General features: G+C 43.3%; 2 protein-coding genes across 16 annotated transcripts in view; both read left to right on the top strand.

The window, feature by feature from the left end:
• The window catches only part of LOC115534120 (uncharacterized), a 51,277-nt gene that overhangs the window by 15,452 nt on the left and 9,332 nt on the right, over positions 1-26,493 (top strand). The gene's annotated exons all lie outside the window — the stretch shown is intronic.
• Positions 1-26,493, top strand: part of LOC115534115 (uncharacterized) — a 40,418-nt gene that overhangs the window by 9,729 nt on the left and 4,196 nt on the right. For 2 of the 12 annotated variants that reach the window (XR_003974281.1, XM_030344772.1), the window contains exons 1-3: positions 21,431-21,643; positions 21,790-22,125; positions 22,535-22,570. The exons of 3 other annotated variants lie outside the window; for them this stretch is intronic. Coding sequence is in view for 7 of the 9 variants with exons in the window: in XM_030344772.1 (XP_030200632.1) it covers positions 21,619-21,643; positions 21,790-22,125; positions 22,535-22,570 (397 nt within the window). In the remaining 2 variants the exon portion in view is untranslated. Of the gene's footprint in view, positions 1-21,427; positions 21,644-21,789; positions 22,126-22,534; positions 22,571-26,493 lie in introns of those variants that run through there. 7 more of the 12 variants (XM_030344767.1, XM_030344768.1, XM_030344773.1 and 4 more) reach the window with 7 other exon arrangements.

The following is a 26,493-nucleotide window of genomic DNA, read 5'->3' as shown; positions in this document are numbered from 1 at the left end:
CAAGCATCTATCACCCAGCCACGGGCGGTTTGTGTGAGAGGTTAAACCGGACGTTAAAGTCCATGATCCGTAAATTTGTACACGAGGATTTCGGAATTGGCATCAATGGCTAGACCCTCTCTTGTTTTGCAGTGCGGGAAGGCTTCCACAGGGTTTTCCCCATTTGAGTTGCTTTATGGGGGCGTCCTGGACCTCATTAAAGAAAACTGGGAGGAGGGGTCCAGCGAAAGCAAGAACGAAATCCAGTACGTCATGGACATGCGTGCAAAGCTTCACTCACTAGGGGTATTGTCACGTGAGCACTTGCACCGAGCCCAGGAGAGTCAGAGACGCCTGTACGACAGAGGGACTAGATTACGTGATCTCACCCCGGGGGATAAGGTCCTTGTACTATTGCCCACCTCTAGCACCAAATTACTCGCAAAGTTGCAAGGGCCCTTTGTGGTCACACGGCGGTTCGGGGACGTGGATTACGAGGTAGCGCGTTCGGACAGGGGCGAAAACAAGCAGGTGTACCACATCAACCTCCTAAAGAGGTGGAACGATGCGGTCCCTGTCGCATTTGCGTCAACGTTACCGGAGAGGGAAGAGCTCGGGCCGTACGTCCCTAACCCAGGCCCCACCCCCCCGGTCGGTCAGGGCGATGGTCTCTCAGGGAGTCAGGCGTGGGACGTTGCCGGTCTGCAACTCCGGTTCGCCGACGTGTTTTCGCCCCTGCCCGGTCGCACCCCACTAATGACTCACAACATCGAGACGCAGCCCGGGTTAACGGTGCGGACACGCCCCTACAGGCTGCCCGTCCACAAACAAGATGTGGTACGGCACGAATTGGCAACCATTTTGGAGTTGGGCGTGGTCGAGGAGTCTCACAATGACTGGTGCAGTCCCGTCGTGTTTGTGGGGAAGCCGGACGGGTCTGTCCGGTTCTGTGTAGACTATCATAGAGTGAATGCGGTGTCGAAGTTTCGGTTCGGTGGGGCTTGGTGGAGTGGTGAAGGTGCAGTTTGGCGCAGCTCAGTTGCGGCTTGCCTTTCCCCCGCCGACAGTACCCTTATGGTAGTGGGGGGGGGGGGGGGGGGGTTAGACCGGATCTCGATAGCCGCGGCAGCTACGTTAGCATTGTGACCTCATAGCAGCCCGACACAGTGTAGCCTGCTGAACGTGCACAATGACAATGAACATAGATCAACAATGTAGGTCGAAAAAATGTCGCACAAACTTTTGTGGGACATCTTCAATAAACGAAGCTTTTGCCGTTGTCCAGAAATACCTTGTGGTTAATGTGTTGATTATCCCCCTGTCTCACGGAAGTGCTATTCTCGACCAATCAACGGTGTGTGTAGCTCGAATTTGCCGGTGTGGGTACCAGATTGACTCGGCTGCCAGATCGACTCGGGGTCCTAGGCTTACAGATGACGTATCGACACTTGACGTATCGACACAAGACAACGGACAAAACCCGGAAGGGTTGTTTATAAACGGGGCTCAATCATGGACATAAAAAGAAGGCTCAATCCGTTATGGTTATGAATTCATTGAACGCAGCCCGTTCTTTCGCCCAAACAAAGCCATTGGAAACACATCTAAAAGCACTGATGAATGCATATTGCCGCTTTTCCACTGCATGGTACCAGCTCGACACGACTCGACTCAGCTCGCATTTTTTGCGTTTCCACCGCGAAAACATGGTATCTGGTACCTGAAGTGGCTGCTTTTTCTAGTACCGCCTCGCTCTAGGTTCCAAGCGGCTGAGCCGATGCTAAAAGGTGACGTCGGCAGACGGCCGGCCACTGATTGGCCAGAGAGTGTGACGAAGTCACGAGAGCGACATGGCAACCATGCTGGTAACAGCCATAGCAGCGCCGCAGCCAACATATTCCACTTCTTCAACATGCCAGCTAATAATATGAACACGAATAATATCGCATCGATGTTCTCCATTGTTGTTATGTGGGTTCTGTCCATGTGTGGGTTACGTAGGTGTTGTTTGCGTCGCGTACAAAAATACGTCACGGCCCTTTCACGCAGCCGACCCCGCCCACGTCCCGGAGGTACTAATTGCGGTGGAAAAGGACCCGCGCTGCTACCGTGTCGAGTCGTGTCGAGTCGTGTCGTGTCGAGTCGAGCTACATGTGCGGTGGAAAAGCGGCATATGTAATCCAGTTCCGGTTCGGGACTCTTATTCTGAAGGAGGAGAACGGAAGTGTCTGCGGTGGGTCGCTGTTTGTGTTGGGAGCGCTGGAAATAAAGTCGATCGCCCCGTTCAGTGGATGGAGTTACCAATTCTTCTCTTATATATTACCAAAGTATAGGCAACAATAAAACGCTCGGTTACACATATATTTTTGTTTTCACATGTTAAAGTAATTATCCCCTACAAAACGAATCCTATATTGATGAAAGCCCCCCCCCCTTCTAACGTTTATTAGCTCACGTTAGCCATCAATCTAAAGCCACAAATATTATCTGATCAATCTTTGTACATTAGATTATTATTCATAGATTAGAAAACAAAAGGAGATCGTTAATACTTGGGAATAACATGGGAATGATTGAAACATGCATGCGCATTTAAGAGACAGAGTTTACAGGAAGTGCGTCATTATTGTGCATCTAGGACCACGAGTCGATCTGGTACCCACACCGGCACCCTTCAGGTGTCTCAGTTTTTTTTTTTTACATTTACATTTACATTTAGGGCATTTAGCAGACGCTTTTATCCAAAGCTACTTACAGTTGTCCCTGAAGATCGCAAATCTAACATTAGTTTGGCATTACATTAATTAATTCGCACGCCCGTTTTTATTTAATTTTATACCGTGTAAATCCATGCACCGAACCGTGATGTCCATACCGATTCAGTTCAATACAAATACATGTATCATTACACCCCTAGTGTGTACTCGGGTCATATCCATCTAGAAAGGATGGTCCATATTGAACCTCACCATGATTGAGAGCATGGTGAATCTCCACACCCAAACCAAAACTCCAGGCAGGTTGTCAGCCCAACATCTAACCCAGAGTGCCCTCCATTTAAATTAATAAATGTCAGTTAAGTTACTATCTTTTGCTGAATAAGGGAACAAAATGGTGATTTAGCTCATGGCTCACTGATGAAAGCCCATGCAAATGCAATAATGTGAATTTTAAGAACTGGGTTTTGGTGGTTTCCACATGTGTAAGATAATAATTGCAAGGCAAACAATTTCTGTTCCTTCTTTCTTAATTTGTCACGTGAAGTCGTTCCCCATTTGGTAAATTTTTCCATCATTGCCAGTTTTGTTTTCCATCCGTATCAACGGACATATGTTGATGATGTGTCCCCATACAGGAAATAGGTGGAATCAAGATGTTTCTTTATATTTGATTCATGTATTTGTTTATTTCCTTGTTCTCAAATTCTCAGTTGGTTGGTTTACACTTCATGAAGACCAAACCTTACAGAAAGTGCAAAGCACACCTACTCACTGTCAGTCATTCAGTAGGACAGACAGACAGACAGACAGACCACACGACAGGCACACACACACACACACACACACACACACACACACACACACACACACACACACACACACACACACACACACACACACACACACACACACACACACACACACACAGACACACAAAGACAGACACAAACACAGTATGGGCCGATATATTTAAAGGCATAATAATAATACAGATGATAATTATCATCTCGTATATACCAATCCATATCCACAAGGTCATTTGACAAACGTTTATATAAGACGTTTATATATCCACGGTGTAAGACAAAACATTAGCATTAATGCATAATGCCATTATATTTAAAACGGGACTACATACTTTAATATACATATATATGAATGAACATATCTCGTATACAGCACCCCACTTTTCCCACAAACTCATTTGACATGTGATACTATACGGATAACTACAGTGTTTCACATCAAAATAATACTCTCATTATAAAATAACTGTTTTCAAGAGGATTCATGAAAAATTTGTTAGATAAAACCGCCCTTTTAACTCTTTAACATTTACAGACTCTAACGCTCATTCCCTCCCATCTAGGCATGCCCACACACCCGTCTTGAAAGCAACAACTCACTGCTGGCATATGTGTTCCGCATCACACAGCTGAAACACTATACAACTCTCAGGATTAAGCTCTCTCAGGATAGACCCTCTGGACAGTTGCTGAAAACACATTTAACACTTTATTCATAAATGGTGAAATACATGTGAGACAAAGCCTTTAACGTTAATGCATAATGCCTACCATCAAAATAGTAATCAGCCTTATATGTTTTAAAACTCGTTATAAAATAACTGTTTTTAAGAGGATTCATGGAAAATGTGTTAGATAAAACAGCCCTTTTAACGCTTTAACGTTCACAGATTCTAACGCTCATTCCTTCCCATCTAGGCATGCCCATACACCACCCACCCACCCCCCCTCTTGACAACAACTCACAGCAGGCACAGGTGTTCCACGCCATGCGCCTAAAACAATATACCACTCTTAGGATTACCTCCCTCAGGATAGACCCTCTGGACAGCTCGACCATAAACCATAAACCAAAATCCATAAACAGTGGGACCCCCTCCGAAATGCTGCAAATGACACAGCTGAATCACTTCCACTCATTCCAGGACAACCCTGTCTCGTCAAAATTACGTTCCCAGAGAACTATTCGGCGTTCTCAATTACGTTTGTCCTAAAACGTATTTTGTCCGCGATTACGTGTTATTGAACGTATTGCAAATACGTTCGTCCTCAGCCTATTTTTTGCCATTTATTAACCTCTAGGGTTATGTTTGGTTGAAACGTATCCCAGATAGGTTAAATGTCAACGTATAGCACATTATTGTCATTAAGGCATATCTTCCTTTCAGGGAACGTTTCATTTAACGTATTTTGTCTGAAAAACGTATCTTGGCCGTGAATACGTTTTATTGAACATATCGCAAATACGTTCGTTGTCAGCCTATTGTTTTGCCATTTATTAACCTCTAGGATTATGTTTGGTTGAAACGTATCCCAGATAGGTTAAATGTCAACGTATAGCACATTATTGTCATTAAGGCATATCTCCCTTTCAGGGAACGTTTCATTTAACGTATTTTGTCTGAAAAACGTATCTTGGCTGTGGATACGTGTTATTGAACATATCGCAAATACGTTCGTTGTCAACCTATTTTTTGCCATTCATTTACCTCTAGGATTATGTTTGGTTGAAACGTATCCCAAATATGTTAAATGTCAACGTGTAGCACATTATTGTCATTAAGGCATATTTCCCTTTCGGGAAACGTTTCATTTAACGTTATTTTGTCCCTGATTACGTCTTATTGAACATATTTCAAATAGGTTCGTTCTCAACATTTTTGTTGTTATTTAAGCTACCTCTTGGATTACATAGGCTACATTTAATTGAAACGTATCCTTAATAGGCTACGTTAAATTTCGATAACACATTATTGTCAGCATATAGGCATAGGTCAACCTCTCGGGGAAGCGTAGCCTACGTTTGATTGTAATGTTAATAGTCCAACGTTATATCAACATGTCACAAGAGGAGAAATTAGCTGCTGACGGGGTAACTGTAGGAGCGGGGGTTGCTTTGTTGATTTCTTTATAGGGCTACTGTGGTCAAAGCGGGAAGTGTGCGTTGTCTGGGCGGCTGCCTGAACTGAGCTGCAGGAAATTATGTTCACACGTTTCTTCATTCATTCATGAAGGCTATACCGGTGAACGGTGACGTCAGACTCACGCCCACCTACAAACCAATCAATGTCCAGTATCAGCCTGTCCTCTCGGAAAATAAGACCACGTAGGTGGTTTGTTCCGCCACAGATTACGACCCATTGGAATTTATCCAAAACGAGCGAACGAGGCCCTCTACATGTGCGGGCAACCCTTTCTCATCAAAATTACGTTCCCAGAGAACTATTCGGCATTCTCAATTACGTTTGTCTAAAAAACGTATTTTGTCCGTGATTACGTTTTATTGAACATATTGTAATGACCTCGCCGGTGACATAACGACGTCGAGTCATTAGTAATTGAATGAACTTTTAATGGACCAAAACCAGGTCACTGAAACCCGTAACCAACGGCAGAAATCCCACCCAAAACAAACCCCGGTTACCCCGGCAACCCCCAACACGGTCTCACTCACGTGCAGGCCCCCACCCTCGTGTTCTTCCAAGGCCCCCCCCCCCAGCTGACCTAATGATTCGCCCCCACACTGATTGACAAGAAGAACATTACAATACATGCACACAGAACAACTGGCATAACGGACAACGAAATACAATGCAACACATAACACACAAACAATTTAACTGTCCCAGGGTCGCTACAATATCGTAAATACGAATTCGTTCTCAGCCTATTTTTGCCATTTATTTACCGTGTTACTATGGCAGAATAAGGAATAAATTCATGCATTATCATTCAACTTGAACATGTGTTTTTACAGTATAGAGTGGTGGAGAGGGATGACGTATGTCATCAAACCCGGAAGTGAGCGTCGCCCTCGGTTCCCTTGACAAAAAGCCATCGGGTTTTCCATTGGATTTTGGATTATTGCAGAAAAATCCTCAACTCCTCAAAAACGGAAAATAAATAAATAAATAAAAATAACCGTGCTCCAAAGATCGAAGTGTAAACCAATGCATTCTGAATGGGAGTGTTTCTCCGATTTTTCAGTTAAATTGTTTGTGTGTTATGTGTTGCATTGTATTTCGTTGTCCGTTATGCCAGTTGTTCTGTGTGCATGTATTGTAATGTTCTTCTTGTCAATCAGTGTGGGGGCGAATCATTAGGTCAGCTGGGGGGGGGGGGCTTGGAAGAACACGAGGGTGGGGGCCTGCACGTGAGTGAGACCGTGTTGGGGGTTGCCGGGGTAACCGGGGTTTGTTTTGGGTGGGATTTCTGCCGTTGGTTACGGGTTTCAGTGACCTGGTTTTGGTCCATTAAAAGTTCATTCAATTACTAATGACTCGACGTCGTTATGTCACCGGCGAGGTCATTACAATATGTTCAATAAAACGTAATCACGGACAAAATACGTTTTTTAGACAAACGTAATTACGAATGCCGAATAGTTCTCTGGGAACGTAATTTTGATGAGAAAGGGTTGCCCGCACATGTAGAGGGCCTCGTTCGCTCGTTTTGGATAAATTCCAATGGGTCGTAATCTGTGGCGGAACAAACCACCTACGTGGTCTTATTTTCCGAGAGGACAGGCTGATACTGGACATTGATTGGTTTGTAGGTGGGCGTGAGTCTGACGTCACCGTTCACCGGTATAGCCTTCATGAATGAATGAAGAAACGTGTGAACATAATTTCCTGCAGCTCAGTTCAGGCAGCCGCCCAGACAACGCACACTTCCCGCTTTGACCACAGCTATAGCCCTAGATAAAGAAATCAACAAAGCAACCCCCGCTCCTACAGTTACCCCGTCAGCAGCTAATTTCTCCTCTTGTGACATGTTGATATAACGTTGGACTATTAACATTACAATCAAACGTACGCTTCCCCGAGAGGTAAACCTATGCCTATATGCTTGCTGACAATAATGTGTTATCGAAATTTAACGTAGCCTATTAAGGATACGTTTCAATTAAATGTAGCCTATGTAATCCAAGAGGTAGCTTAAATAAATAACAACAAAAATGTTGAGAACGAACCTATTTGCAATATGTTCAATAAGACGTAATCAGGGACAAAATAACGTTAAATGAAACGTTTCCCGAAAGGGAAATATGCCTTAATGACAATAATGTGATACACGTTGACATTTAACATATTTGGGATACGTTTCAACCAAACATAATCCTAGAGGTAAATGAATGGCAAAAAATAGGTTGACAACGAACGTATTTGCGATATGTTCAATAACACGTATCCACAGCCAAGATACGTTTTTCAGACAAAATACGTTAAATGAAACGTTCCCTGAAAGGGAGATATGCCTTAATGACAATAATGTGCTATACGTTGACATTTAACCTATCTGGGATACGTTTCAACCAAACATAACCCTAGAGGTTAATAAATGGCAAAAAATAGGCTGAGGACGAACGTATTTGCAATACGTTCAATAACACGTAATCGCGGACAAAATACGTTTTAGGACAAACGTAATTGAGAACGCCGAATAGTTCTCTGGGAACGTAATTTTGACGAGACAGGGTTGTCCAGGACAACACACAATCGGAGGGAACCCCACGAAATGCTGCAAATTACACGTCTGGAACACACCACTTATTCTAGGACCACACACACAAAGGGGCGCCCCCACCGGAGCTAATGAGTGACATACATTTGATTGAGCCGTTCCATTAAGACACAACTACATGACAACTTCGGCCCACTATCATACAATAGTGGGTTAAAACGTTTTTTTTAACGCTCTGCACACACACACTGCATACACATACACATACACACACACAAACACACTACATACACAAACACGCATACACAGACACACACACATACACAATCATGACTACACATACCCATACACCTGACTACACACACACACACACACAGACACACACACACTCACACACACACTCACACTGTTTCCCACTCACAGAGGCCCCACAATTTCCGGTTCTTCACCGGAAACGGAAGTCCTCTCAACTCGCTCATATGGGGGGGGTCTTATTTACTACTCATATGGTTTGCGTTCAGACGGATCAACAACACTGGCATTAATAGAATCAATAGAGGAAATCAAAAATGCCATAGCTAACAAACAATATGCAATCAAATTATTTATTGATTTAACAAAAGCATTTGATACTATTAATCATGATATATTAATTCATAAACTGGAAAGGTATGGCATCCGGGGAGTGGTTTTTGGGATTGCTCTTCTTTATGTTTGGAAATTGCCTGTGGTGTCCCCCAGGGGTCAGTTTGGGGGCCTAAAGTATATATTCCATATATCAATGATACATGTTAAAGGGGACATATTAGGAAAACAACACTTTTCCTGGGATTTGGCGTGCTGTTTTGGGTCTCTGGTGCTCCCACACGCATGCAAACTTTGAAAATAGTCTGTACAGGATTTTTTGAGTGAGATATGCATCTCTGAAAGTACCCCGCCTACAGTTACCAAACGAGCGAGTCAGTTTGGGCGCCCCCTCCAACGTAGGAAGGGGGCACAGTTGAATATTACCTCCCACTTCCCCACTCCCCTCCAATCAGAGCATAGCTAAGATTTTGTGGACCAGCGGACGAGTAGCTCCGGTGGGGGGAACTCTGCGGCAGCTCAGCTCCGGGAGTACAATCCCTTCCTCTGCCGGACTGCCGCCAGAGCTGCCTGCAGTCCGGAGGAGGAGACATGGAGGAGAAAGGGATTGTACTCCCGGAACTGAGCCGCCGGACTGCCGCCAAGCTACCCCACCGGACTTTACAGCTCCCGGAGGACACCCGCCGGAGCAGCTGGAAAGCTTCGGCGGCAGTTCAGCTCCCGGAGTACACCGCCGGAGCTGCCCTTCGGCGGCAGCCAGACGGCTTCGACTGCGGCCGGACTGCCGCCGATGCTTCGGTTGTCCGGCAGCTCCACTCCCGGAGTACAATCCCTTTCGCCTCCATGTCGCGGTTCATGGACATCAGAGAGTCAAGGCCAGAGTTCCTTTCCCCCAATTCTTCTCAACCATGGCTGAGATATCCCCCACTGCGAGTCTTTACTTGTTGTGAAAGTGCCAGAGACGTTATTTATGATTCATAATATCATCCGAGGCGCACATAGCTTTTGGCCTTGATATTAGATATAATGTTATATAAATACTAGAGCTGTCAAGCGATTAAAATATTTAATCGTGATTAATCGCATTAATGTCATAGTTAACTATTATTAATCGCGATTAATCGCAAATTCTTTTTCTATGCTAAATATCCCTTGATTTTTTTGTCCCATAATTCTTCTCATTTTAATTCTCTTATCAACATGATGAAGTGCATCGGCTTGCCTTGTGCAAATGATTTTCTATTGATAACAACACTGGCATATACTGATCAAAACAGGACGATACAAAAAAAGAGCCTATAGTGCAAATAAACGACTGCTTTGAACAAATGTCATTTGAACATAGCAGTCAGGCTACTGCTTTTTTGTTTTGAGCCCAAAAAAAAATAATTTTTTAAAAAATAATTACGTTAAAGGGACTCTTACCTTTGTTGCATTTTTACACTTTTTTTGGATAAGGTTAAATTGGTATTAATAAGGTAATAACACTCTAATATGCAAGACAGACCCACCAGGAGTAAAAACAAACAATTATTTTACTCTCATAATATTTAGTGAAAACTTCAACCAATAAAATTCTTCGGACCGAATGACCTTATTGGCCGACAGACCTGTCTGTTTGCTGCATGGATATATAAAGTTTTCCGTCTGCTTCTTGTGGCGCATTCGGGCCCGCGTCATCAAGGCGCGTCCTCAACTAGAGGGTTTGTTTTGATTCCACGGCAGACAGTAGCGAGTAGCGACCGTAGCGACTGACGATGGCAGACCAAAGTGGTCCACGGCGTACTGAAACTGCACCATTCAGTCTGATTAGGGGACTCATCTCGGACTCAGACTCACAGAGTTACCCTCCTCTGGAGCCTCAGGAAGACCTCCAGACTGTTGGCCACCAACTGCACCATTCAGTCCGACAAGGGGACCCGATTCGGCCTCAGAAGCCAAGTGGTCCCGCTCCCCTGGATGATTCTCAGGACCTCCAGACCGTTGGCAACCAACCGCACCACTCAGTCCGATTAGGGGACCCGTTTCGGACTCAGACGCGACGTTATCCCGCTACTCTGGAGCTCCAGGAAGACCTCAAGACCGTTGGCAACCAACCGCCACACTCAGTCCGATTACGGTACCCATTTCGGACTCAGACGCGACGTTGTCCCGCTACTCTGGAGCTCCAGGAAGACCTCCAGACCGTTGGCAACCAACCGCCACACTCAGTCCGATTACGGGACCCATTTCGGACTCAGACGCGACGTTGTCCTGCTACTCTGGAGCTCCAGGAAGACCTCCAGACCGTTGGCAACCAACCGCCACACTCAGTCCGATTACGGGACCCATTTCGGGCTCAGACGCAACGTTGTCCCGCTAATCTGGAGCTCCAGGAAGACCTCCAGACCGTTGGCAAACAACCGCACTATTCAGTCAGATTAGGGGACCCATTTCGGCCTCAGACGCTACGTTGTCCCGCTACTCTGTTTGTAATGCTCATACACGTTTCTATATTATGACCCCTGGGAGTCTAAACATAACCCATGGGAGTCTAAACATAACCCATGGGAGTCTAGAACTTTTGTACTGTAGCGACCCTGGGACAGTTAAATAGTTTGTGTGTTATGTGTTACATTATATTTCGTTGTCCGTTATGCCAGTTGTTCTATGTGCATGTATCGTAATGTTCTTCTTGTCAATCAGCGTGGGGGCGAATCATTAGGTCAGCTGGGGGAGGGCCTTGGAAGAACAGGAGGGTGGGGGCCTGCACGCGAGTGAGACCGTGTTGGGGGTTGCCGGGGTAACCGGGGTTTGTTTTGTGTCGGTTTTCTGCCGTTGGTTACAATGTTACGGGTTTCAGTGACCTGGTTTTGGTTCATTAAAACTACCTTCAACTACTAATGACTCGACATCATTATGTCACCGGCGAGGTCGTTACAGTACTCGTTAAAAAATAACGCTTAGTTTTGTACTCTAAAAAATAACGCTTAGGGGGTGGGGCATTGGAGGAAGGCGGGATGATTTGAATGTGCTGTAATTCTCAAATGCAACAAAGGTAAGAGTCCCTTTAATCGCGTAAATCGCGATGATACGAATATTTTTTGCGCAGGTAGGCCTTATGATTTAAAGCAACTGCAGGATGACATTATGAAGGAAATGATTAAATTAAAAATATGGTTTGATGATAATAAATTATCCTTAAACTTGTCCAAGACAAAATTAATGCTGTTTGGAAATTATAAAAAGGTTACAGGGGTACGTATCTCGTCAGTAGTTCACCCGTCAACGCCATCCTGTTTTTAAGACTTGATAAGTAAATTGACGAACACGTGGATTGTTATAATCTAAGACTAAGTGTTAACAGAGTAAAGGCGCACTGATGTCCCTCTTCACTTCAGTGAAATGGTAGCTAGTACTGAACGTACCACCAGAACACACCACCCTGCGTCCTTCTGTTAGGAGGAGCCTAGTAAAAGTCTCCTTGGTGGATTGTAGCAGCTAACCTAGGTGGCATGTAGCAATGAGGATGATGATGATCGATAATGATAGTTACTCAACTCAGAAAGTAAATAGTCTGCTAACCACTACGTAACTTCTCTCTCACAGATATAATTCAAATCAAAAATAAAAGTAACAAATTCATTCTCTCCTCAGAGTATCGGGGAAAAGGGTTGAAACATATTTCAGACCAGGAGAAGGTTTCTCTCTATCATGTGATGGGGCTTGTAATATTCAGATCACGCCAGTAGACTGAATAAGTGTTATTATACCACGGTCTGCGGGAATACTCGATTCTAATTGGATGCAGGGTGTGCATTAACTCCTGATATACGGACACCTGGACAAGTAGTTCCGTCAAATTGTCTGTTTACCGTTCTCAAATAATGCTTGATGATTTATATCACGGGGCTGTTCCAATATTACCTGCTGTTCAGTAAGAAAGGAAACATAGAAGACTAAATGTTACGGAGACGTGTTCTCTGGGGGTTAAGAGGTGAGAAAGGAAGATGAAGGTGTTTACACCTACAGACTGGCCCGTCATCATTTCTATCTTGTGGGCTTATGTTTCAAAATTGTGTCTCGATGTTTCCATGTAGCTCCGAGGTCTTGGGTCATGTGAATCATCAAGTTATGCGTTGTAACTACAGACCCGGCGCCAAGGGCGGGCCAGACCGGGCCGGGCCCGCCCATTTGATGTCTTTGCCCCCGCCCACTTGATGTCTTTGCCCTTGTAAAAATAAAATGTATTTTACTTTTTTATTTTATTTTTTATGCTAAGATATTTATGATGTCAGATACTATTTAAAATCTCAAAAAATAATTGTTAAACTAAATATAAAATGTGTAGAAAAAAGAGATGTGATTGACATATGTGTAAACCTATTGCTATTCAGAATTCGTCACACCGAACGACGGCATTAACCGGCAAATTCAAATTAGTAGCCTAGCCTGCTCTGGTGTTTTAAAAAGAAAATGGATATCAGACGCTGGTTAAAAACGAATTGGCCTACTTATCCGGAAAAAAACCCTGCAGTTACTGCAAGTAAAGTTAGCTCTAACCCTGACCGGGCTGAGCCTCTTGCTGGAGCTGGATTTGAGTTCCCGCCGCTAGCTGTAACAACGCAGCCGCTATTAGCCCTCTCCTCCGAGACGCCTTTTACCTCTCACTCCGACCCGCCAGGAGTAACAACTCCCTCCGCCTTCTCCTAACCTCCACCAATCATTTACAAATTCTGGTGAAAAGAGTCTGTTCACATGCCGACGTCATGGGTCCCGACCGGCGCTTTCATTGGATTATGCGACAATGTTTTGGCCGAGCACATGATGCAATGTTGCGAAAGTTTTGTATGTTTATGTTTATTTGCTCGTCTGCGTGGCGCGGAATATTGCTGTTGGCGTCTGTGGTATTTAATGTGCCGCCGCGCACACAATGCAAATGTGATTTGTATTTGGCTGTTTGTGTGTGTTAAAATGTAGGCTATTATTTGCGAACTGCGTGCGTCTTAAGGCAATGCTGTTGTTGGCCATGCTGATGTGTTTGCGCTGCTCAGAGCCCTGGGCCCCGTTTCCCGATAACGATGGATCTTCGCTCGTACGATCATTCTCCCGATGGATCTTGCGATCCATCGATAATTTCTTTGGAGCGTTTCCCGAAACTCCTCTTAACGTGAACGCGCATTCGCTGCACTCACGACGTCGTAGGATTGTAACTGTCTACTGACACGGTGCTTAAATGGGCTCTGTAGGAGGGGGAGACGCAGGAATGTCGCAGGAAAATTGTGTTAAAAAGGGTTAAAATATATCCCCATCAAGGACAACAGCAGAGTAGCCTACGAAAAAAATAGACTGCAATTATATGAATGCTAAAGACATTAAAACACAATTGATTAGGCTTAAACCGACATATATCAGTCCTAATCCTGAATGCACTGTGCGTTTCACGGCATTTTCCCCCCTGAAATAATTCCATATGACAAAAAATTAAAAATAGCTTGTGTGACAACTACATTTATCTTAATGGGCTGATTTCTGAAACATGCTTTGCGCAGCAAAGAGAGCCGACTTAATCTGATTCCGCATAAGGGTTTCCTTGATTGATAATTTGATTGGCTATAAAAGCCCCTCCGGAAATAGGGTAAGGTATGTATTGATGAGGAATACAACGAAGCCCACCGTCTGGCCCGGTGCATCGTTGAGCGCACGATCGGGAGGTGGAAGTTGCGCTTTAGATGCCTTCACAAGTCAGGCGGAGGGCTCCAGTTTTCGCCGGCCAAGTCATGCGCCGTGATATGTGTGACGGCTATGTTGCACAACATTGCAGCTAAGGCTGGGGTGGCATTGCTTGAACCGGAGGACGCTGAGGACGATGACGACGAGGAAGATCGGTGTGAGGACGGCCTCCCTCATAACTACGCGGCTGGTTTTCATGCGCGTCGAAGAGTGATTGAGACTTTTTTTTAACCCCCTCCACCCTCCCACATGTCACTAAACATTCCCGTCAACGTGACCAATCCCCACCATATCCCAGCCTTTTGCCTGTTCCTTTGCTTGTTTTTTATAATTTATTTCATTTCTTTATTTTTAATTTTTTTAATTGTATTTTATTTTTTACATTATTTTATGCTACGTTTTATGAGTAGCCTATGTCAGTCTGCACAAATCCCCCCACTTTCTCTCACACATTTTGAGTGCCCTGCCTGCGCAAACATTTTCTGGACTGTCCCGTTTTATTTTGGCCATTTTAACATCTTTATTAATAAATTAATTAATAATCTTTATTAATTACCAAACTAAGAACATAAAGGCGCAATGCGTTTTACTAAAACGCATCCAATAGACGGAATGTCCGATGGTGTCGCCACTGAGGCTATAGCTGACGATTCTCTTAGAGTCCTACGAGTACCTACGAGCACCCCTGGAGTACTCGTTAGCTACGAGCGTTTTCAAGACGTTCGTTCCCCACGATGCTTTCGGGAAACGCGGTGAAAACTCTACGATGCCCTTTCGACGCACTTCACGATCCACTTAGGCTAACGACGCTTTCGGGAAACGGGGCCCTGTACCACGAAGCTCGCTTAGAGGGTTAGCGAGGTATGTTGAGCTCCAAGCCTGGGTTAGTTGTACCACGAAAGTCGATCTCTTTTAGCGTCGATGTATCACCATGGTGACTTATGCTCGCAACCAAACCTGGTCGGGAGCAGTTTTTTCGGCTTAGTCTAGCCGGAGATCGGTTACTTAAATCGCCGTGCGCAGCTTCCTAGCCCCTCCTCTGACAATGGCGTCACCATTTGTGGGTGTTCCCGTGGACCCCGGCGCACTTCTCGTACAGGCGTCTCTCCGGAGACAAGGGTTGTACGGGACAGAACCGATCCCTTGGCATTGTCTGACGATATTCAGATTTCAGACTTTATTGTCATTGTGCAAACAACGAAATTGGGGTTCTACATGAGAGATACAGATTCTCATCAGAGGGTGTTCGTTATTTGATCGTCCTTTTGGACGTTATGTAGACAATGATTACTGTTGCGCATTGTGTCTCAGTGACAGATGCTAGAGTGGAGGTAGCGCGTCAGTCTTGAATTTCTGTGCGGGGGGTTCGACTCCCAAGTGACGCGAATTTATGTGAAGCTTAAAAAGTCCCAATTCTCATGCATATGGAATACTTATTCACTAAAGCTTATGGAATTATATTTTTGTGCTTATTTCGAACTTGAACCCATATTTTCAAGGCTGTGCTGGCACCACATCTATGGGGGTAAAATGCATGATGATAGACCGGCGAATTTGAACCCCGGTCGCTGGCGTTCGGGTCTTATACTAATCCACTATGCTACAGCCGCTACCTCTCAGCGGTCGAAAACATGCGATACATTTCTTAGGGTGTATTTAAAGTGAATTCCCTAAATTATAGAATAAGGCAGGATGGACGTTGCTTATGCATTTTTAAATCATCATCATTCTATTTGGATTAATGGCGAACAATTCTGCATTTGGCATAGTTATTTTACAGACAATATGCAGAATCTTTTCACTTATACTCATATAGACTGCTTGATCTATCGTAAAGGTGAGAAAAATGACGCAAAAAACGCCCCTTTCACGTGAACGCGCACTGAACCTAAAGCGGAAAACCTGGTTCAACTAATTGAATCTAAAGTGAGCTTCGTGGTACCATTTAACTCTGATTGCGAGTTGCGGCTCTGTTGAGCCAGGTTTTCCCAAGAAAGCCTGGGTATGTTCAGCGAGCTTCGTGGTATAGGGCACTGGACTGTTACAATTGAGTTTTTTGTAGGCTACACCTGTCTGTCATAATATAGATGTGGGCCCTCCCACAAAATCTACGTGCCCCCTGTATAGATTTGCTCTGGCGCCGGGTCTGTGTAACTACAACCACGGTCAGCGCTATGAAACCATCACACTCCTTATGTTTCACAGATGTATTACCTATTAGACATATATTACTTCATCGTTAAGAAGTTTTAGTTATTATAGTTCAATTAGAATCAAAAGTGTGTAAATAGTGACTCAGAGTGAAGTGTGACACTGCTGGAACATGAGCCTGGGTGTTTATTTCATCCTCATGACACAAAATATAATATTTTATACGTATGTCTACTTGTGTTTGTGGTAGTGTTCATAGTGGCCATATGAATGTGTGTTCATAATAGTGTTCAAGTATTTTTAGGAGTCTTTTAGGCACACAAATGTATACTTCTAATGCCGTGACAGAGAGGATTGGTTCCATGGTGCAGCCTGGGACCACGGACCACAGCAGCGCCTCTCCAGACGGCTGTGTTGAGAGGCCGGATCTGCTGCATCATTTCTAAACACCACATAGCTTCAACCGTATTACTCTTTAGTCATTCTAGCAGCTGCCTTCATCCAAAGTGAGGAAGAGTGAATTCAGATACATTATTAAGGAGCAGGTAGGGATATATATACGTTTCGTGCAGTTTGACGTTGGGGGTCAAACCCAGACCCTTTTGCCCAGAACCTAGTCTAGTGATTAGGACTCCATAATCACAGACTATCTTGTATTCTAGCGTCCTATTAGTTATCTATAGAAATTGTTATTTTCATTTTTTACCTAAGATTTCTTAAAGTGGGTTTCTATCGAATCTGAAACGGTAAATGGGTGGGTGTTCATTTCCTCCTCAGGACACAAAATATAAAATTGTAATGGAAATATTTGGTGCTTTCCTAACCTACTGCTGCTCAAGGGGACAATAATTAGTGGACCACATTCAGCCATTCACACATTCATGTCAACCATCAAGCAGAGCTGCAAACTTGTCGCTTTTCGGCGACAATCGCCGTTTTCTTGGTCAATTTGGTCATTCACGTGAATCGTGTAGAACCGGAGAGTTTTTTTTTTTTTTTGGGGGGGGGGGGGGGGGGGGGTCCAGAATTGCGAAAAATTATTGGATCGTTCTTATAATTGACATTTCTCTGGGCCAATCGGAATCTCAGCACTTGCTTCAGAATCTTTCTTATAATTGACATTTCTCTGGGCCAATCGGAATCTTGAAGCACACAGCGCCAACTGAGCTCGCCATTGGATGAGACGGTCGCCTACCGCTCATGCGCGCCAAACAACGCAAGAGAGCTTGCGAAACCCTCGTCTAGAGGGGTGTTCCACGAACGGAGGTTTAACAAGCACTGAGTTAACGCTGAACTCTAGGTTGATTTACCCTGTGCCGACTAACTCAGAGTTTTCGGTTCCACAGCAGCGGTTATGCATTAGTTCAATCAACTCGGGGTTGGTTAACACAGGGTTGTGCGCGTCACCGCCAAACCTAAAAAGACGTGATGTATGGGTCATGGAAACCCTGTTCGAAATGGCGAAACGGGCCGCTTATTTCAATGAAATGGAACTTCAGGTTCTCCTGGAGAGCTATGACAAGGAGAAGGACATTATCACAAGAAAAGGGAACGCTAAAGCCTCTGCAACCCGGAGAACCAAAGCCTGGCAGCGGATCGCTGACCGCGTAAATGCGTTAGTTACACCTCAAAAGCATGATCCTTAATATTTGAGCCATGAATATATAAATATCCCAGTTAAGCATTCTTAAAGATCCTACCACATAACCCCTTTCTTCTAAAAAAATATGTACTCCGATGGCTTCCAAGCGGTCAGCGGATCAAGTATAGAAATGAAGTATAAAAAACATAAAAACTGGTAAGCTTTTGCCACCATCGTATTGGTATAAATTTAAATTAGACATTTTTTTAAGCAAATCGTGAATAGGCCGACAGTCGGCAGACTGGATCTGGCCCTCAAATTGTCTTGACCCCGGTGGAGGAGCTGTTAATAAACATAAATTCAGGGCACCCTGGCATGGAGGTGGTACCTGGAGGTACCTACCTCCTCAGAGAGTCGGGGGCCATACCCCACTGGTTGAATGTAGGATTTTGTGTTTTCTTGTATTTTAGATTTTTTTTGCCTTCGAAGTAACACATGCAAACCATGTGCTTGCCACAGCGCATACTATTCCAAATGTTTCTTTTTTTGGTAACTGGGTAGAAAACCTAAAAGTGACAATTCATCAACTTCACAGAATAATAATTCTTTTTTGTCTCTCCAATAATAAGAGACAAAAAAAAAAATGGTGACAGTTGTAAATAAAATATTTTTTATAAGCCTTAAGGATGTTTTGACATTGATTTTTGATAAAGAGTTTTGTTAAGTCACGCTTAGAGTAGTGTCATTTGTATATTACAATAAAAAAAAAATCCCCCCGTGACACTGTCACCTTTTTTCCTCTGAGGAGTTTGCAGGTCTGATCAAGGGAACAGCCTGCTTGTGGTGGAGCAGTTAGGGTTGGGTCAGGGGTCCTGCTCAGGGAGACCTCATCACTGAGCCTGGAGGAGCAGGGTCTCGAACCAGCAACCCTCCAGTCTCCATAGGACCTGCTCTACCTCCTGAGCTGCTGGCGCCCACGAATGAAACTCTTAACCTAAACTCTTCCTGTGCTGGGCTGCTACAGAACCACCGTCCCAGCGGTTAGAGTTGGGAGTCAAGGCTGGGTACAGCGTTACCCCCTGATGGGCAAAATGACCAAAGGTCTTCAGATTAGGATGTGATGAAGCAAAGCCAGCAGCAGCAAACAGCAGTAGAAATTATGAATCTATAAAAATATAGAAAACTGTTATTGTTGTCAATGATCAATATTTACCTTCAGGTCTAGACGCATCTTTTTTTTATCAATAATTGATGAATGCTTTTTCGTCAAGTAAATCACAATTAATTACCGGTAATAAATAATTTCCAATGTTTATTAAAGTTAAACATAAATTAAACAAATTTCCCGTCTGGTATCATGAAGTAGTTTAATACCAAATATCTTATGAAAAGGCTAGTATTTAGACAGCCTTTAGAGGGCGCCACAGACTAAACTGATGGGGAATGTGTAAAAGTAAGCCTAGAACTGTTCTTAATAAACATTCATGGCTACAGTGAGACCTTATCAAAAGGACTGCATAATGTTATGTTATGTTACATTTACCGTGTGTAAATGTATGTAAAGCGAGATTTGAATCTGAGGTTTTACCTCATGCTTCATTCTTTTGTTGAGCTGCTTCTACATGACACCATCTTCTGTTTTGGCATTATGTAGTCTTTTGGAATTATAGAAAGTGTTACTTGGTGAGAATTATATTAAAGATATCTGTAAGAAAATGCCTGGGTTAAATTTGATTTGAGTGCCTCCACATATAACACTTCCAAATACGTCAAATGGATGGATGGACACTTATTTCATAGTTGGTTGAAAATTATTAATCAATATCCAGTATCCTGCTCACACAGGATAACCCGAAAAAAACACAGAACCCTTAATGGATACCTAACTTCTCTCTTTTTGAGTGTTAACCCTTTGTGCTCTCCTATTATTATTCTCCCATTCATTTTCCCAATTCATCACAAACAGTATATCAAAGCACATGACAAGGGCGGGGCTAGCCGTCACGCCAATCATTACCCAAATACAAAAAGGTGTACCAACTGATTCCTATTGGGTTACCGTTATTCAATAAAGCCAATCACAAACCGCCTACACACGCTCTAGGTTGAACAATTGTCGAGGTGTGATACCTGGACAGAGTGGGCCCCAGACCTGTTGGTCTGAGGGGGATCCCTCTCACTAACAGTGGGGGTCAGAGACCGGTCTCTGGCAGGGAGGGGGAAACAGCATGAGACGAAACCATATCTGTTTAAGATTATTACAATCAACATTCCTCAGTTTTCCTTCGTTCCTCCATTCCTCTGTTTGAGACTTCTAGGTCTCATCAATCCAATGAGTGCAATCCTCAACAAAAGACGGTTCTCTACTCAAGCAGTAAAAGGCGGGCCGAGTCGAGGCGAGTTGAGCTGGTACTGTCTGTGGAGAAGGGGCTTAGTCACTAGCTGGCTAGGTCTGGATGCACCTAGAAAATACCGAACTAGAAGTAACAGATTTAAATTCTGTGATACATAATCCAGGAATAGATAACAATAAAACCTGAGACTAGAGACATTAATTCCACTGGACCAATAGAAAACAATAATAACCAACCTACTTGATGTGGACTATGATTTATTTTAAGTGGATCTTCTCTGTATCTTTTTGTATTGCTCTAATAAGTTACTCCCATGTTTTAGCTTAGTTTTAAATATAACTATATCTTATTTATACCTATTTTCTATGGTTTCTTTGTTTTATGTATTTTTTAAATCTTATTTGTTTTGTTATTTTACTGCAATTTTTTTTACTCTTCTTTTAATTGTTAATACTTCCGTGTGTGTTTCCCCTTTATTCCAGACAAAACATATTCAGTCCTACTTATGTTTAATACAGATGCTTTCTGTATCAACAGTTTTTTGTGGGACTATTTGAGGTGACCAATAGACACTTATATTTTCTCTTCGACATCTCAAACACAATGAACATAATACAATAGGCCTTCTCCTCACCATTTTGCTTTATGTTATCATTTGGTTATGATATTGAACTGATATTAAAATAATAGAAGATAAAACTCAATGGTTTGAGTTTAGAGGCAAAGTGTTTCACATGTGGGCTACTTCCTATGCTACTTAGTGCTAGGAAAGGATAACCATCGTATTGTCCTATCACGGATGACATGTCGTTACAAACAAATAGGAAATGTTATGACATGCCCAATAAGTTTATCGTCAGAATGTACTTTATGATCTGTTTCAACAGTCCATGTCTGTACTAGATAATCTCTCATGTGAAAAAGAGCAGAGAAAAGTGTTGGAGGTTTGAGGAAGTGAAGGAACACTCGCTATAAGAAGCCTTGCTCTCCACAGTGAGCAGTAGTTTGAGCTATCAGACAGACAGACCGACAGACAGACAGTAGATATGGTTCCTTCTCCGTCATGCAGAGGTAAGGACAACTTAAAATAGCCAAGATAATAAAAACGAGTGAAGTTATCAGTGGGTGTTTGTGTTACATGGTCTTAAAGTTATTTATTCAAATCAAAAGGTGTATAGTCCTCTAAACATTACATAACTGATTGTTCTCTCTCACAGATACTTCAATCAATGACGAATGTTACAAACCGACCTCCTCTGATCATGGAAGAACAGAGTTAGTAGCTGGAGATTGTATTTCTCTATCATGCGGGGCTCTGAGTGACTGTTCCAATATTACCTGGTTGTTCAGTTACAACAATACAATGACTGTAGAATTGGTTGACAAAGGGAAGGTTAGGTCTGAATACAAGGAAGAAAGAGTATGCATCACAAAGGAGTGTTCTCTGGAGGTAAAGAAGATGCGAAAGGAAGATGAAGGTCCTTACACCTGCAGATCCATCCTATCATCAGGAGGATACGTTGATCATCTACGATATGATCTAAAACTAATCAGTGAGTATTTATATTTTTATGTACTCTCCTAAATTAACACTTTTGGGTTAAAAAACTTTGCGAAAAATATGACGTGTGTAGTGTTTCAATTATTCATATTTGAATATAGTTTCATGGATCCTCTTATTGAGTAATGATTCAACAGTTTAAATAGATGTCTTTATTACTGTAGACATTTTCGTACATTCATTTGTTAGTAAAATATCTGGCCCAGGCCACAGACACACCAGCAGAACAAAATCCTCCACCCTGTTATAAAACGATATATTTGAAGCTGGTGTAGTTGTTGTAAAGAGTGATCAAGATAATTTCTAATACAGTATGACTGTAGACAATTTCTCAAGTATGTATGTTTAGTAATTCTATGTTGGTCTTTGTTCTGTCTTTGCTTTTAATCCACATGGAGCAGAAAGCACACACAGACCAACCACAACCAAAGTGAAAGGTATTTTATCTCTTATCTTGTGGAGCCATGTTTCAAATGGTGTCTTTATCTATCATGTAACTCTGAGGACTTGATGGATGAATCAATGAATGCATGCCAGCAGGGCCGTAGCACCAAATCCCGGGCCCCTATACTATCGGTACTGATGGACCCCCCTGCGCCAGGTTGTTGACGGGGGGGGGGGGGGGGGGGGGGGGGGGGGAAGCGATTGTTGACGGGGGGGGGAGGGGTGATGAAAAAAAAGGGTAAAATAAAAAAATATTATTATTTTTTTTTTTGGTCATGGGCCCCCCCTCTGCCTTGGGCCCCCCCACAACTGTCCCCTTTGTCCCCGCAGTCCGACGGCCCTGGTCCATGGCAATGTATATTAACGGGGGGACACATGCATATTAGGAACAATTGTAAACATTATCGATAACGATAATGCATACAATACTGATAAGAAACGATGTTTATAATGTTTTGCGTATATCATTAAATAGAACCACAGTTACCGCATATCATATGTTATATCATATACGTTTTCTATTTCGAAATTTATTTGAGGACTAAGTATTTCTTAAGTTGTGGAAGAAAACCTTATTCCATGTTTGAATTAGGCCACATTATTTGTCCATAAACTGAGCCATTTGAAGTTTGAAATTCATGCATCTGTCTCATCGTCAGACAGACTCAGTGGAGTTAGTGCTACCGGAAACTCGACTGAACGAACGAACGAATGATTCGCGAACGACTCCTCTTGGCGAACTGAATCAGGCGAACTGGGCCACGGAAACAAATCATTAAATCCACCGCTACTGCAGACGCGCTGTCAAAATATCAACTCGTCAGATTCAAATGCGCTCATGGCTCTTAAAGGGGAACGAAGCTGGCACTCTCATTGGTTTATTACACTTTACGCCCAAACCACACCTACGGGTAATTAGGCTACTTCAGACCAACCCTTTTTAGATATGCGCCGGGTGCAAGGGTCGTTTTTCGTGCCGGTAAACTAGCAAAATCGCTGTAGAACCGCCCACAAAGCTACATGCGCTAGGCACTTCTCACTTGCGTTTCAGGCTGTTAAAATAGGGCCCTATGACTAGCCACATCTGGCCCAGAATATCAGCCTATTTCAACTTAAACCCTTGAGAAAAAGACAACTTCAATCTCCCTGAGGATGACTCAACGACATTTGGGAAAACCGACCACAATGTCACCCTCATGGTGACAGTTGATCTGATTCAGATCCAACTAAGTGGGGGGAGTCCCCTCAGCTGTTCACCTTATCTGCTGGAGTAGCTGATGACACGAATAGTGAGCATGTATTGTATTTTACATGACTTGCATTATATATTGTTTGCATAAGTTCAATTAAACCTCCACTGATTAACCCGAGTGGGACACTTGCAGATGTCGTTGTGTGCTTGGCAGATAACCGCAAGTCTTTGAGTTGTTATTGTGTTATTTTAGTCTCCATGGCACCACACTTTTCATGACACCACACTCTATATATACACCCGCATATATGTGCACCTAACCCAAAAAAATGTAAATGGAGTGAACATGCTAACAATAAACTGATGAGAAGTAGACAGGAAAACCACAACAGCATCCTGTAGCTGAAAAACACAACACTTGCTGCAGTCTATGCAGTCACTGAATTAGCAGACCTCTTGTATTATACAACAGCCCCCACGAATAAACGTCATATTGCTAAATATATTTTGGCAGTTTTCTTAGCCTTTTAATTTCTTTTAATGTGATCATATTGCCAGACACTTTTTCATCATTGAAAACTAAAGATATGACAACATGAATGAAAAGATTGTTCCAGCAGCATAGGAGTTAGGCTTAATTCACCAACCAAAAAAATTACATTTCTCCACTTGGACCCTATTTTCTGATGATTTTAGGTCAAAGAGAAAATAATTGAAAATATGTCCAGTATTTAGCAACATGCTTCAGCTGTAATGTGACAGGCCCCAAAGCTAACCTTTAGGGCAACAGCGCCCCTCAATGAATGTTCTCTAAAAGGGCTGCTTTTTGCCACTGACTCTTACAGTCAGTGCTTAATTTGAGGGGGAGCAAGGGGGAGCGCGCTCCGGAAGCTCTGACGCGCGCTCCGGAAGCTCTGACGTGCGCTCCGCCAGCTCCGCCACGAGCAGTATAAAAAAAAAATGCGCTGCGTAGCGGTAATCAATGAAGTACGACATAACATTGCGTGGGGAATAGGTAATCAAATCAATGCATCTGCAAACAACGTACAGCAAACACATATTTTCTTAACACAGATATCGTGTACAAGCCCATGACTTTTAGGATTGATAAGTAACCCATAACGCATAATACCGTCCAGGGCAATATGTATTAATGGGTGGACACATGCCTATTAGGAACACAAGTCGATAACGATAATGCATACAATACTGGTAAGAAACGACGTTTGATAATGTATTGCGTATATTATTAAATAGAACCATAGTTAACCATATCATGTGTGTGTTAAGTTTTCTTTGCCGACATTTATTTGAGGACTAAGTTGTGCCAGAAAACGCTATTCCATGCGTGAATTAGGCATTATATTATTTGGCCATAAACTGAGCCATTTGAGGTTTAAAATTCATGTTGTCCTGCATCTGTCTCATCGCACTACAAACGCGCTGTCAAAATATCAACTCGTCAGATTCAAATTGTCATGGCTCTTAAAGGGGATGGGAGATGGCACTCTCATTAATACATCAATGACAAATCAGTGAGAGCTTGATTCGAGACAGGTCAAGTCATATTATTGGCCCTATCTTGCATCCGGCGCAATTGACTTAATCACTGGCGCATGTGTGGCTGCTAGTTTGCAACTGGCGCAGAGTGTTCTTTTCCCTCCTGTGCCACGCGTTGGTAAATTAGGGAATGATCCTGCGCCCCAAGGGGCGGCTCGGCGAAAGGAGGAGGCGTGTTCTGGCGCAAACGTTCCCTGGTGCTATCTTGCAGTTTCAGAAACAAACTTGCGCCACAAACCAGGAAATACCTGGTTTAAAGTCAGTGGCGCGTTGTTCAGATGCTATTTTAAGGGCGCATGCATAATGTTGCTTGTGCACGCGCGCATACACTTTGCCTCTCTATCTACCTAGCCACACATTCTTGGTAAATTATTTAGGAAAGAACAGCAGATACAGCGTAATAAGTTGTACTTTTAAATCAATGCATCTGCAAACACCGTACAGCAAACACATATTTTCTTGACACAGACATCGTGTACATGCCCATAACTTTTAGGATTGATGAGTATTTGATCGTGAGAAAACATTGTTTTACCCCGAGTGAGGGTTAAAAAGAATGAATGAATGCGGGTGCGCGTGTGTGTATGTGTGCGTCCATCTGTTTAAACACACACAAACTAAACACGTGACGCATAATACAGTCCATGGCAGGGCCGTAGCACCAAATCCCGGGCCCCTATACTATCGGTACTGATGGACCCCCCTGCGCCAGGTTGTTGACGGGGGGGGGGGGGGGGGGGGGGGGGGGGGGGAAGCGATTGTTGACGGGGGGGGAGGGGTGATGAAAAAAAAGGGTAAAATAAAAAAATATATTTTTTTTTTTTTTTGGTCATGGGCCCCCCCTCTGCCTTGGGCCCCCCCACAACTGTCCCCTTTGTCCCCGCAGTCCGACGGCCCTGCATGCCAGCATTAAGAACATGATCATCTCTGACATTATCACCACCAAATATGATGAGAACATCCCAAAATCGTCAGTTATAACTATAGACATATCTTATTTTTTGTTGATTTGTTTAGTTACATTTTAGACATAAACTTCATTTATAAATCAGAAAAAAATCTGTCCCACACACACAATCAGCAGGAAAAAACTCTCATCCCTTGTCTCAAATGGTATTTTTAAGCATATTTCTTGGACAGAGTTATTGTGATGGTTTACTTATT

The sequence above is a fragment of the Gadus morhua genome, chromosome 21 (assembly GCF_902167405.1).
Source record: "Gadus morhua chromosome 21, gadMor3.0, whole genome shotgun sequence".
Classification (NCBI taxonomy): domain Eukaryota; kingdom Metazoa; phylum Chordata; class Actinopteri; order Gadiformes; family Gadidae; genus Gadus; species Gadus morhua.
Note: the sequence above shows the minus strand (reverse complement) of the source record. Positions and strands in the feature narration are given on the sequence as shown.